This window comes from Rhinatrema bivittatum, chromosome 1 (genome assembly GCF_901001135.1).
Source record: "Rhinatrema bivittatum chromosome 1, aRhiBiv1.1, whole genome shotgun sequence".
NCBI classification, from domain to species: domain Eukaryota; kingdom Metazoa; phylum Chordata; class Amphibia; order Gymnophiona; family Rhinatrematidae; genus Rhinatrema; species Rhinatrema bivittatum.
Genome location: NC_042615.1, coordinates 81,933,508 through 81,946,302, shown reverse-complemented (window position 1 = coordinate 81,946,302; position 12,795 = coordinate 81,933,508). Strand labels below are relative to the sequence as shown.

Below are 12,795 nucleotides of genomic sequence, written 5' to 3'. Positions count from 1 at the left end.
AACAGGAACATTACCATTCTTCATAAAACATTAAAAAATAAAATTAAGAAATATAAAGCATCAATCATAATAGTAAAATCATATTTGCAAACAGAATAAATATTTCAAACCAGTTAATGAATAAGAATATCCAAAATTTCCCAAATGCCAGTCAAATATTTCAAAACATTTGATGAATAAAAAATCCAATAATTAAAAATTGATCTATTTGCCCCTCAAAAATTAAATATTTCAAAAAATCAGAAACATCAAATTACACCCAATAATTAAAACAAATAAGGATTTAAAAATCTCCTGCTCTCCATACCTGGGATCTTTTGATTTCCAGTCCCCCTGAAATCATCGTAGATTGGGGAGGTAGGGCTATATAAATTGCATCTTCCCTCTCACACACACACAAAATAACAACTTTATTCTCTCACACATTCCTTCTCTCACATACACAGGCTCCTTCTCCCTCACAGATACATTATGTATGTGTGTGTGTTTTTGCCTGTGAGAGCTGTATGTGACACATAGGCTCTCACAGGCACACAAACATTCATAAACACACACATGTCACACAGGCTCTCACAGACACATTCACAGGCACAAAGGCTCTCACACAGACACACACACACATAGATTCTCCTACAGATACATATAAACACACACATACACTCTTGCACACACATATGTGCTCACATAGACACATAGGCTGTCGCACAGACACACACATACACATAGGCACTCATACAAACACACACATAGGCTCACACACAGACACAAACACAGAGGCTCTCATACGCACACACATATGTGTTCACACAGACACACAAACACACACATAGGATCCCACACACACCACCCCTCTAGGTGGCTTCTACCAGCTCCAGACTTCAATAGAAATAAAAACTGACAATGGCAGAGATTTGGCCATTAAGGGATACCCACCAGTGGTGAGGAAGGAGAGAGGCCGCAGGCTGCTGGAGGCTGAAGGAGAGGCTGCTGGCAGAGCTCATCCCGTCGCCGGTCTCTCTCCTTCTTTAGCCACTGACAGGTTGAACTCCCTCAGTGGTACCACGGCCTCTCCTGCTGCCGCTGTACTACCGTCCCCCCGGGTGTGCCACCCTGCAAATGCATGATATGCACACCCAGTTGTGCTGGGCCTGTGCTGAATATCCCAGCCAAGTTAGCCGGATATGTTTATCCGGCTAACTTGGTCAGCCAGACAGTGGCTGAAAACAGACCTCTCTGTTCCCTAATCCAACTCCCACCCCCTATTATTTTCCTTCCCCTCCCCCATTCACCTTGCAAGAAACAAGAGAGGAGGGGGTGATGCAGGGAGTGGACAGAGCACAGAGCAGAGCAGAGGAAAACTACTCTGCTCCCTAGACCAAGCCCTCTCTTCCTGTCATCCCCCAGCCTTTCATCTTTGAAATCCTGGATGAGATAAGATACTGGTTTGTTGACAATTCCAGATAGTTGCGGACATTATAATGAGGTTTTTTACTCAGTGGTGACTCAAAGATCTTTTAGACACTGGTACAAGTTTTCATGTTGTTCCTTCCAACTCAAATACATTACATCAGCTTCTCCTTCAAGCCGTGTGCTGAGGCCACATTACCCCCAGCACAAGCAGTGCTCTTTCCCCACACTCACCATACCATGGCTCAGTGCTCTCATCCTCAGTCCACACCTCTCTGCCCAGGGATCCCATCTCCACATTTTCCCACTCCTGCCCCTGTGCTCTAACCTCACACATACACAACTCTGCCCACCACTCTCAGCCCCAAGCTCCCACATGACTCTCACCCTACACTTGCTTCCTGGTGAATGCTCTCACTACTCTCTTTCCCCACCCAATGCTTTCTCCCTATATTCCCCTCTTGCTCAGTGCTCTCACCCCAGCCCCCCCCCCCAATCAGTGCTCTCACTTCTCTCCCCCTGCCCAGTGTTCTCAACCCACACTCCCCATCCATCCAGTGCTCTAAGATTACACTACCCCTCTACCCAATGCTTTCACCCCCTTACTCAATGCTCTCACCCTACTCTTCCTTCCCCTGCCCAGGGCTCTCTCTTCACCCACCCAGTGCTCTCATCCCAAACTTCCTCTTATATCCAATACTCTCACCCCTCTCTCTCCCTGCCCAGTCTTCACAACCAGCACTCCACCTGCCCAGTACTCATGTATCACCTCACCCTTTTTCTGCTCAGTGCTCTCATCCAACACTCCCCTATATCAGATCTCATATCTCTCTTCCTCTGCTCAATGCTCTTACCCACCCACCCCACACAATGCTCTCACCTCATATGCTCCCAGCCAATGTGCTCTCCCTGCTCTCCCCACATGCTCATGGTTCTCACCCTACACTCTCTGCGCAGTGCTCTCACCCCTCTCTCCCTCTCATAGTGCTTTCATCACTCGCTACCCCCTATAACTCTCCTGTCTTCCCTCCTATGTGTTCTCATCTCTCTCTCTCTCCAAACCCAACCTAATGCTCTTTTTCTCTCTGACCTCCACCCAGTACGTTCACACTTCTCCAATCCCTCCCCTAGTGCACTCCTTCCTTTCTGTTCTGATACCTCTTGTCCCTCCTCCCTCCCCCTCTCTCAGCAATTCTACACAATGCATTCCATTCTCTCTATGTTCTCACTTCAATTCCCCCCTCTCTCTCTCTCTCCCCAATGTAGTGATCCCTATAGTTCTTTCTTCTTGCTCTAACTCCTGCAAACGGATACAGGGATTTAAAAAAGCCCTGCCTAGCATAAGTCTCCTTCTACCATCTCTCACAGCTGATTGGTTTGTTCTGTTTGCATGAGCCAATCAGCTATGGGAAGCAGGGCAGCTGTTAACAGGCCTTCCTCTCTGCTGACTGAAGCCAGAGAAAACAAGAGAGAAGGCATCACGGAGGGAATCTAATCAATGTCCTTCTGCTTGCTCCTCTCTTCTGCCAGAGCCCTGCACATGAGCCTTCACTGCAGTGCCTAGGTGCTGTTGCCCTCCCTGTGCTCCCAGTACTTTCATCCACCTTCTTTTACTGTATATATCTTTAAGGTATTTGAATATTACAAGCGTAAAAAATGTTAACTTAGATCCTGGAAAAGGGTACGGTGCCCCACATAAACCAAATGCAGTCAGACAGAAAAATGGAATTAAAAGTCAAAAGGTATAACCTGAGATTCCAACCTTGAGAAGGTGTTCCTGGCATAGTGCATAATGCTGTCAAAATCATATGATTCCCCTAAGGAATTCACTTCTCCAGGTTCCATCTTCAGAAAGTTGTACTCCTGACCTGTAATCGTTCCAAGAGAAAATATTTTGATAACTCTTTCATGGTGCTAGCTTTCTCAAGAATATTCACTTCTTGTTTATTCCTTACAATTAAAAAAGGACTAATTAAATATTTAGTAACACAGGACAAATTGGGCATTATAATTAAGTGAACACAAATTAAACAGTTATGCATGGTAGAGCAGGCATTCTTGGTTTTGGATTCATGCCCGGATGTGTGGCAAAACATGAAACCAAAGGTCAAGTACCTTCCACCTGGAAAATAAGTTACATTCCTTGAAACTTTTTCTCTTCCAGAGGTGGAAGACTCTTATGACTGCAGATTGATGGGCCCAATTTTTTTTAAAAAATAAGTTATAATTTTGTGATAATCAATTATACTTCATTCTGAAAGTGGCATATTAGTTTATATTCCACTGGAAAAAGCAAAGTCTGCCAATTAGCTGTACGGAGTGTCTTTGTACAAGAAAAAAGTACTTCAGTTTAAAACACTGTACAATCAAAAAAGGAATAATGCAAAGATTGTTGTGAGTCATATTAGGTTCTTCCTAGTTTATCCATTAGGGGAGATCAGATTGGCTGATTTGTACTGCAATTTGGTCACACCATAAGATAAACTTTCCTTTTATTTCTACAATCATACTTCAGTGCATGCCAAAAATAAGAAGATTATTTTCTATTGAATCGCTAATAAACACAAGTAAAAAGAACTTGATAAATACGAGAAAATATGGGTCCTTAAATGCAATATGTTTTAGTTGATTAATGTTCAAATGATCATTTATTAAAGGAGGAAAACAATATCAAAGTTGTTGAAAACAATGGACTATTATAATATAGGGCCTAATTTTCGGAAGCATTTACAGGCATAAAATGTAGTTTTATGTGCATAAATAGCCTTTTAGAAAATTGCCCTGGGGTTGTGCACGTAAAAACAATTTTGCATGTACGTTTACGTGAACTAGAAATGGGCATTCCCAGAGATGGGGTTGGGGCAGGGAAACCGTTTATGCACAGGGTGGATAACTTTAAACAACTGTGCACAGCTGCATGTATGTGCATATATTTATTTATTTATTTATTTATTTGGCATTTTATATACCAATATTTATGGCTGCACGTAGATAACTGGTGTGTATCTTTACTCCGCAATATACACACATATGTACGCTTATACACAAATATATACAATGCATTGAAAGCGAGTATTTCAATGCATTGATCGTATCTGCTTTCCCTAGCTATTTAAAAAATAGACATATATTTATTTAATATGTGAAAATAAAGTAGGACCTACTCGTAAAAATCCTAATTTACACACGCTAAGTCAGTATATTTTATAATGTGTGTGTAATTAAAATGTCTAGTTTACCATTTATTCCAGCATTCTCCCAGTCCTTTCCCAAGAACATGAGACCTTCCTGGTTCTTCAGCCTGAACTTCTCCCAGGTCAACCAGACCTTCCACCCAGCCAACAATACATCATAAACAGTCTAATATTAATTACACCAGATAATAAGCAGGGGTAAAATTATGCAAGTAAGTTGACAAATATGCAAATGTGTCTTTTAAAATAGAGACTTATGTCCTGAAATGCTCTTATACCACCCCTTTCTTATATATATGTATTTGTGTGTGTGAAATGTAAAATATAAGCATACTTTCAACTTTTAAAAAATACCCATTACACAAATGCAGGCTTCATATGCACATATATGCTGATTTTTCTGTATGTAACTCTATGAAAATTCACCTCATGATTTTGATTTTTGAAAGAATGCACGCAACTGTAAGCATGCACATTTACAGCTGCTGAGAAGCAGGCATTAATGTGCACATATAGTATATGACGTGCTGGGTTCCGCATACACCTATAATTTTCATAGCAGCCTTACTTTCTAAACACAGACTTCAGCCTTATGCATGGAATTACAAAACCACCCTTTCCATTTTCCAATTCTATAAATCTATAAGGCTTGACATTTCTGGACATATGCTGCAAGATTATTATCTTCCTAAAGAACAACTTTTCTATTCTCAAGTAATGAAACACTATGGGGCCTAGGCAATAAACTTCTCATATTCCTCACTCTGTTGGTAGTGGTGGTGATATTGGCTTCTTACTCTAGCTTCCTCCAAATTTTCGCTCCTTTTCCCTCCTCAGACCCACTCCTTTTCTTCCTATGAAGTTCATTCCATCCACCTATTTGCCCCTCCCCCCAATCCCTTCAGATATCTGTTAGGGATGTGCAGAGGGACCGAATACGTTGCATTCGGTATTCGTATTTGTCGAGGGACAGATACATTGCATTCGGCAAGGGGGGGGCCCCCGATACATTCATGCATTCATTCTTAATCGTTTCCCGGATAAAATTTAATTAACTACAAACCCCCACCCTCCTGACCCCCCAAGACTTACCAAAACTCCCTGGTGGTCCAGACCACCAGGGAGTTTTGGCAAGTCTTGGTAGACCCTCCTGACCCCCACAAGTCTTGCCAAAAGTCCCTGGTGATCCAGCGGGGGTCCGGGAGCGACCTCCTGCACTCGGGCCACTGGCTGCCAATATTCAAAATGGCGCCGATAGCCTTTGCCCTTACTATGTCACAGGAGCTACTAGTGCCATTGGTAGGCCCTGTGACATAGGGCAAAGGCTATCAGTGCCATTTTGAATACTGGCAGCCGATGGCCTGAGTGCAGGAGGTTGCTCCAGGACCCCCGCTGGACCACCAGGGACTTTTGGCAAGTCTTGTGGGAGTCAAAAGGGTCCTCCAAGACTTGCCAAAAGTCCCTGGTGGTACAGCAGGGGTCCAGGAGCAATCTCCTGCACTCGGGCCATCGGCTGCCAGTAATCAAAATGGCGCTGATAGCCTTTGCCCTTACTATGTCACAGGAGCTACCGGTGCCATTGGTTAGCCCCTGTCACATGGTAGGAGCCGACCAATGGCACCGGTAGCCCTTGTGACATAGTAAGGGCAAAGGCTATCGGTGCCATTTTGAATATCGGCAGGAGATGGCATGAGTGCAGGAGATGGCTCCTGGACCCCCCGCTGGACAACCAGGGAGTTGGGGGGGTCAGGAGGATGGGGGGTTTGTTTAAATTTGCGATACATTTCTTTCCCCACGCATACAACGAATACTGCCCTATACGTTGCGGATTATCAATACGTTGTAAACGAATGCACACCCCTAATATCTGTTATCTATTGTCCCCTGACAAATTCCCCTCACCTTTCATTACTAACCTTGATTCCTGGCTTTCCTTCTTCCATAACCCATCTTCCCCTTCCATTTTTCCTGAGGATTTTAACCTCCATCCTGATGACCCATCTTCTTTGTTGCAAAGCTCCTTGTCTTAACCTCTTTGTTCAACCTCCAACTACGCTCTACTGTTCCCACTCACCAGCATAGCCTGTGTCTTGATTTAGGGATGGTCCCAGAAAACAACACAGAAGCTGATCAAATGTAGCAGAAAAATCAACAAGAACAAAATTAGATCGGTTCAGGAAATACTTTAATTAAAAGGAAAAAACCAATGCCTGACTCGGGCCGAGTTTTGCCTATACAACTTGGACTGCTTCAGGGCTACATATATAAGAACAACATGAAAAAGAAGATAACCATTCAAATAATGTTAATTCCTTCACAATAACTAGTAGTGCAGCTACTTCCAGTATGCTGAGACGCTGACTTGTGCATTTGTGCTGTTCTGTACTGTAAATTTAAAATTCCTGCGGTGATCAAATACAGTAGACTTCCTGTTAGCTGAGATTTTAATCTGTGTACAGAATGTGCACTGAGCTACTGTGCCTAAGCTAATGTCCGCAGCTGCACTACTAGTTACTGTGGTTACTATGTCTTGATTTATAGCCCTTTTTTCCAAATGGCACCTCTAGCTTTTATACCTCAGATTTTCATTTCTCTGGCCATCATTTGATTACTTTTAATCTTTCTCCCCAAGAGACCTGCACTGTTACTGCATCTAGTACCATTAGGAATCTCTAGACTATTTATTGCTCCATGCAACCTTTCTATTTTGGTTAAATCTCTCTTCTCTGCTACCCAATCACATTCTGATAATCAGGCAGCATCTTCTTACAACACTGTAGTACAGACTAGGGATGTGAATCGTGTGCCCGATCGTTTTAATGATCGGGTTCGGCTGGGAGGGGGGAAAAATCTGATCGTTAGAGATGTGAATTGGGATCAGTTCCGATTCCAATTCACATCACTAATTTTTTTTAGTGAGGCCCGCGCTGATAAAAAAAAAAACCCCACCCCGAACCCTTTAAAATTACCCCCTTAGCCTCCCCCACTCTCCCGACCAACCCCCAAAACATTTTACACATACCTGGTGGTCCAGGGGGGGCCACGGGGAGCGATCTCCCGTTCCCAGGCCATCAGCTGCGCTAAAAAAAAAAAGGCGCCGATGGCCCTTTGCCCTTACCATGTGAAAGGGTATCCGTGCCATTGGCCGGCCCCTGTCACATGGTAGGAGCACTGGATGGCCGGCGCCATTAAAGATGGCGCCAGCCATCCAGTGCCGTATAGTCTGACATCTTCATTTTTTTCACTCAACAGACAATTAAGCTCGGGAATTAATTGCCAGAGGATGTGGTAAAGGTGGCTAACATAGCTGGGCTTAAAAATAGGTTTGGACATGTTCTTGGAGGAGAAGTCCATAAACTGTTCTTAACTAGATAGATTTGGGGAAAAGTGTTTGCTTATCCCCGGGCATTAACAGGATAGGATGTACTTGTGGCCACTGTTGGAGACAGGATACTGGACTTGTGGACCCTTGGTCTTACCCATTATGGCAATTCTTATGTCCTTATGTTCATGGCTAAGGTCAGAAGCCACTACTCAACTGTCATGTTCAATGAATGCTGCTTTTATTACTGTTAATCAGTCTTCTCCTTGAATCTCTGTTCTCACTTGAATTCTGGGACTTCATTTTATCTTGATTCACCTCTTACCCCTTCCATCACCATTCAGTGTACGTTTAGTGGATCCTCCACTACAGCTATTTGATTATCAGTCAGTATGCCCAAAGGCTCTGTTATGGGACCTCTTCTTTTCTCTTTTTACATTCATTCCCTTCATTATCTGATCTCCTGTGGCTTGCAATACCATTTTTATCTGATGAGAATCACAATCTATTTCTGTACTGGAACTTTCACCTGGCATCCAGTATCAGATCTTGACTTGTTTATCTGACAAAGTCGCCTAGATGTCCCACTGCTTCCTTAAAAATAACTTGGAGAAGACTGAACTTCTATTCCTCCCAAACTCACTTTATCACTTCCACATTTTTCTGTCTTAGTAGATAACATTGTCATCCCCCTGGTTCTTTGTCCCCAACCTTCTCTACTCTCCTTGAAATATTGCTAAAACATGTCATTTATTTCTGTATAACATCACCAAATTCTGCTGTTCCTTTCTGAACATACTAAGACCCTATCCATGCTTGTCATATCTCACTTGAACTGCTGCAACCTTTTTCTTGAAGGACTGCTGATAAACCGCCTTTCTCTGCTACAGTCTATCCAAAATTCAGCTGCAAGACCATCATATGCACACAAAAATGTTGAGCTATGCAGGAAGGCCCTACCATTCTTGTCAAAATGGTCTAAAAAGCCATTAAGAAGAGCATGCAAAATTTGTCTGCTTGAACATGTAAATGAAGGAAGATCATATTCAAATGAGGGGTTACTGAATTAATGCTAAATAGAATATGCTTAGACCACGCTATTTAGCAAGAATTTGTAAGCTGGACGCTGAACCTATTTGAAACGCTCAGTATTGCCACGTCTAAATAATTCCACATGGGCGTGAGTCCTTAATATTTAGACATCCACTCTCCAAACTGCTCTGAACATGACTTCAAAGCTGCTTCAAGTTGCTTTCTTTGCCCGGTGTATCACTCTGGGGATAGTGTTACCTTGCCTATAGTGTTTCAGACATCTCACATTGAAACCTTTGTGATTTTACAAAGTATCCCAATATATTTTCTAAGCCAATCATGGCACAGCTCCACTGCTGCCTTAAATGAATCACTGCGGATATGACATAGCTCCATTTCCAAGCTTTTCAAACAACTCACATTGGTATTCTTTGTAAGCCCAGATGACAATTCACCCCAGTGCGATATACTGCTTTATAGTTTTTTTTTTACTTTCTCAATGTTTTTATGCACATCATTTAATCCAGAATATACTCTACACTTTTAGACTCAGCCTTTTTCTCTCCAGTGCAGCTCTGTAAAAGATGGTCCCATGTCGGGGGACTGAATTCTTTAACATTAAGGCGACTATTTTATAAATTTGATTAGATCTGTTGAAAACTGTTTTCAATTAAAACTATCATAACACAAGATGTTGTATGTTGTAATATATTTATTCTGTTAATATCTTTTCTTTATTTATTGTTTTCAAAATAATCCACTATAAGTGTTATCGTAGCACACAATTGCTCCTTTTGATTGGATGCTATTTTATACCTGCTAGGACCTTATATTAACTTATTAATATAAACATGATACTTAACAAGGGCAAGCTAAATAGTGTAACATACTACATTGAGCTTCTTTGAGAGAGTTCAACTAATTGGGAACAGCTGTCATGAAAATGAAGGCTATGGACAGGAAATGACACTGTACAATTTTACCCATAGGCCCTTCGGGACGAATATATTTGACCACAAACACTTTTGAAGCAATTCTTACACATATACACATATTCATATAACACATATTTCTTCACAGACAAAACAATGAGAAATCACAGGGACTCTTAGCATTGCTTCACAGCTCACAATGTACAAGACACAGATGGTTCATACTAGTGTGGAGATGGACAGACTCCACAGTTTTGACATATTTTTTTGGATCCTTGCTGTGGTTAGTTGGGCCCACTAAGCACTGCAAGTTTAAGATATGTCATCCTGAATAGCAGTGTTTATAGGGGTCTCAGTCCCATACCTTGTCTAGTCACAAAAACAGGGGACCTCCCATACAGGGTGGGGGTCTCACCTGAAGCAAATGACTAGTTAGTGGGCAACCCAGTCCATTATCCACTCCCTTTCTAATGTGAATGAATGGTTTTTTTACAATCTACCAACTATAGATGAGACTTGAAGGGGAGAGAGGTTGATGGAGAAAAGGAGATGACAGAAGGAACACACTTGAGCACTTTAAAAATAAATCTACCTTTCTTTACATAAGTCTAATCAATTTCCCAACAATAAGCTACCAAATGAAAAAGATCCTTGCTGCCATTGATATTTTTGCTGTGGCCAAAGATCTTTCACAGGCAAGAGACTGAAGATCAGACTGAGCCTGAAAGGTATTATTTACTGATCATTTCTTTTAGTTGCAGTGTAGAAATCAAGGGGCAGTATCAGACTGGGTGGTACAGCCATTAAGGTGCTTACATTATAAGGTGGTCATAAATGAGGGAATGGTTAGATGTCATTGCCCTTAAGTCCTCTTGGGATTCCCTCTAGTATACTCCCTTCAGTCCCCGCTCATATCCTCTTACACCAAACTCTGAAGATTCTTAATGACACATAATACAGTTGGATGAAAGCAAGCACTCATGTCAACTTTCTGCTCTCCAATCTCCTGGAACTCTCTGCTCTCCTTTGAACTTCCTATCTGGAATGTACTAGCTCTCTCGCTTCTTCTGTTTGCAATGACAACTAACCCCCATATTCCAGACCGTTATATATTTCTTGGAAGCCAGGAAAAGAAAAAGAGAACTAAGTATGCTCAGTTTAACACTGTCTCAGTATTTAGCATGTCCTTTATAAATCAAGCTATTTTGCCAATATATTTTCCGGTTTCCATGTATGAAAACAGCATGCACTATTTCTGACATTTTTAAATGCACGTGCACTAAATCTTTTTCAAACATTAAGTTGTTTTTTAATGTGCCCATTAATGTTTTTGCAAACCCTCACTAAAATTGGATATCCTGGCATTTTGTTGCATAGGTTATTAAATACTGTCTCAATTCAGAGCAGCACAAAACTATTATAAAACCAATATACTAATTGGTACAGGTTAGAAATGACTATCCATTTTTAAAATAAGTATTGTCTCATTCAAACAGAAGGTTTTAACAAAGAGCTAAACCATTTCCCATCTATTATTATACCCACAAATTCAAGGTCTAAATTAAGTGATGTTGAACCAAAAATCCCATAAAACCTATTAGAACCTGACTCAAGACAATTATTTTAAAAAAGCATATTGTATAAAATATTATATGAAATGGCAATTTATGGAGCTTTCGCCGTGGGTAAATATAGTGTTTACTTGTAGGGAAAGCTCCACTGAAATGTTCAGCCCCTCCCCCACTGCTGGTACATATGCTATTCACAGTGTACTTTTAACCCTGTCTATAAAGGGGAAAGGTTGGGGGTGGAGGGTAATCTAGGGCGGGACTGCCTGCATGGAGTTTTCTTTTTGAAAGCCCAGAATGGCCATTTTGCAGCTGCATTTGCACTTGCTTCAAAGCAGTTGTAAATGTTTGTGTAGAGACTTCCTACATCTCCACGAAAAGTCCCAAGCTGAAGTCCTGGGTTAGGATTTAGGAATAGGAAAGGGGAGACCATTAACTGACCAGCACCTTCGATAAGGCTGCTGGATTGGACCACCCAGTACAGTTGTGCATTTGTTGGTCGATTTGTTTCATTCATTTCGGCCGTTCACACATATCTCACAAAAGGATAGTAGGCATGCAACATGGATGGCATACGTGAATGTAGGCAGCCATTCACATACAGGAATACCATCAGTTTTTTGCACGCCTACTATCCATTTGTGAAATACACGTGTACCGCTGAAACATAAAATGAACCGCCCAATGAATGCACATCCCTATTGGGTGGTCCAGTCCAGCAGCCTTATTGAAGGTGCTGGTCAGTTAACGGTCTCCCCTTTCCTATCCCTAAATCCTAACCCAGGGCTTCAGCATGTATGAAAGCAAGCAGCGAGAGAAATCAGTGTGGGAGTTTTAAGTTAGTTTTGTGGAAAGAGGAGGGTGTATTGATTGGAGTTCCCCCAGACTTCAAAATTAGGCCCCACAGCCTGAAACCCAGGAGAAAGGGAAGAAGCACATCCCTATCTAGTACCCAACCAGTCTGGAATGAGGTGTTTCAGTAAAGGGAAAGATTGTTGTAGAATTTTGTCTTTGAGGAAAATCTCTGCCTGGCTTCAAGAGGATGCTTCCCCCTGCCTGGAGGAGGTCAAAGGCAAGAGCTATCGTTCCCTATATGTAGCACAATGAGGGACAGCAGATGCCTTGCCATCAGAGAAGTTTGCTGCATTTGGAGAGGAATTGTGTTCCTTTTTGTTGGGATGAATCTTTGCCCACCATTCCTGCCTGGGAGAAGGAGCTGAGGGGCACATTGCTGCCTGTTGGACTTTCTACCAGAGAGGTCCCCTTGGCACATTGATCACAATAGTAGCCCCCACTAGAGCCTGGTTCCACCACCTGGAAGGGAGGATTTTGCTAGTTTC

At 42.1% G+C, this 12,795-nt stretch overlaps 1 protein-coding gene across 1 annotated transcript in view; it reads right to left on the bottom strand.

The window, feature by feature from the left end:
• Positions 1-12,795, bottom strand: part of TLL1 (tolloid like 1) — a 586,556-nt gene that overhangs the window by 248,037 nt on the left and 325,724 nt on the right. Inside the window, 1 exon segment of the mRNA XM_029571633.1 lies at positions 3,170-3,275. Within this exon segment, the coding sequence (XP_029427493.1) occupies positions 3,170-3,275 (106 nt within the window).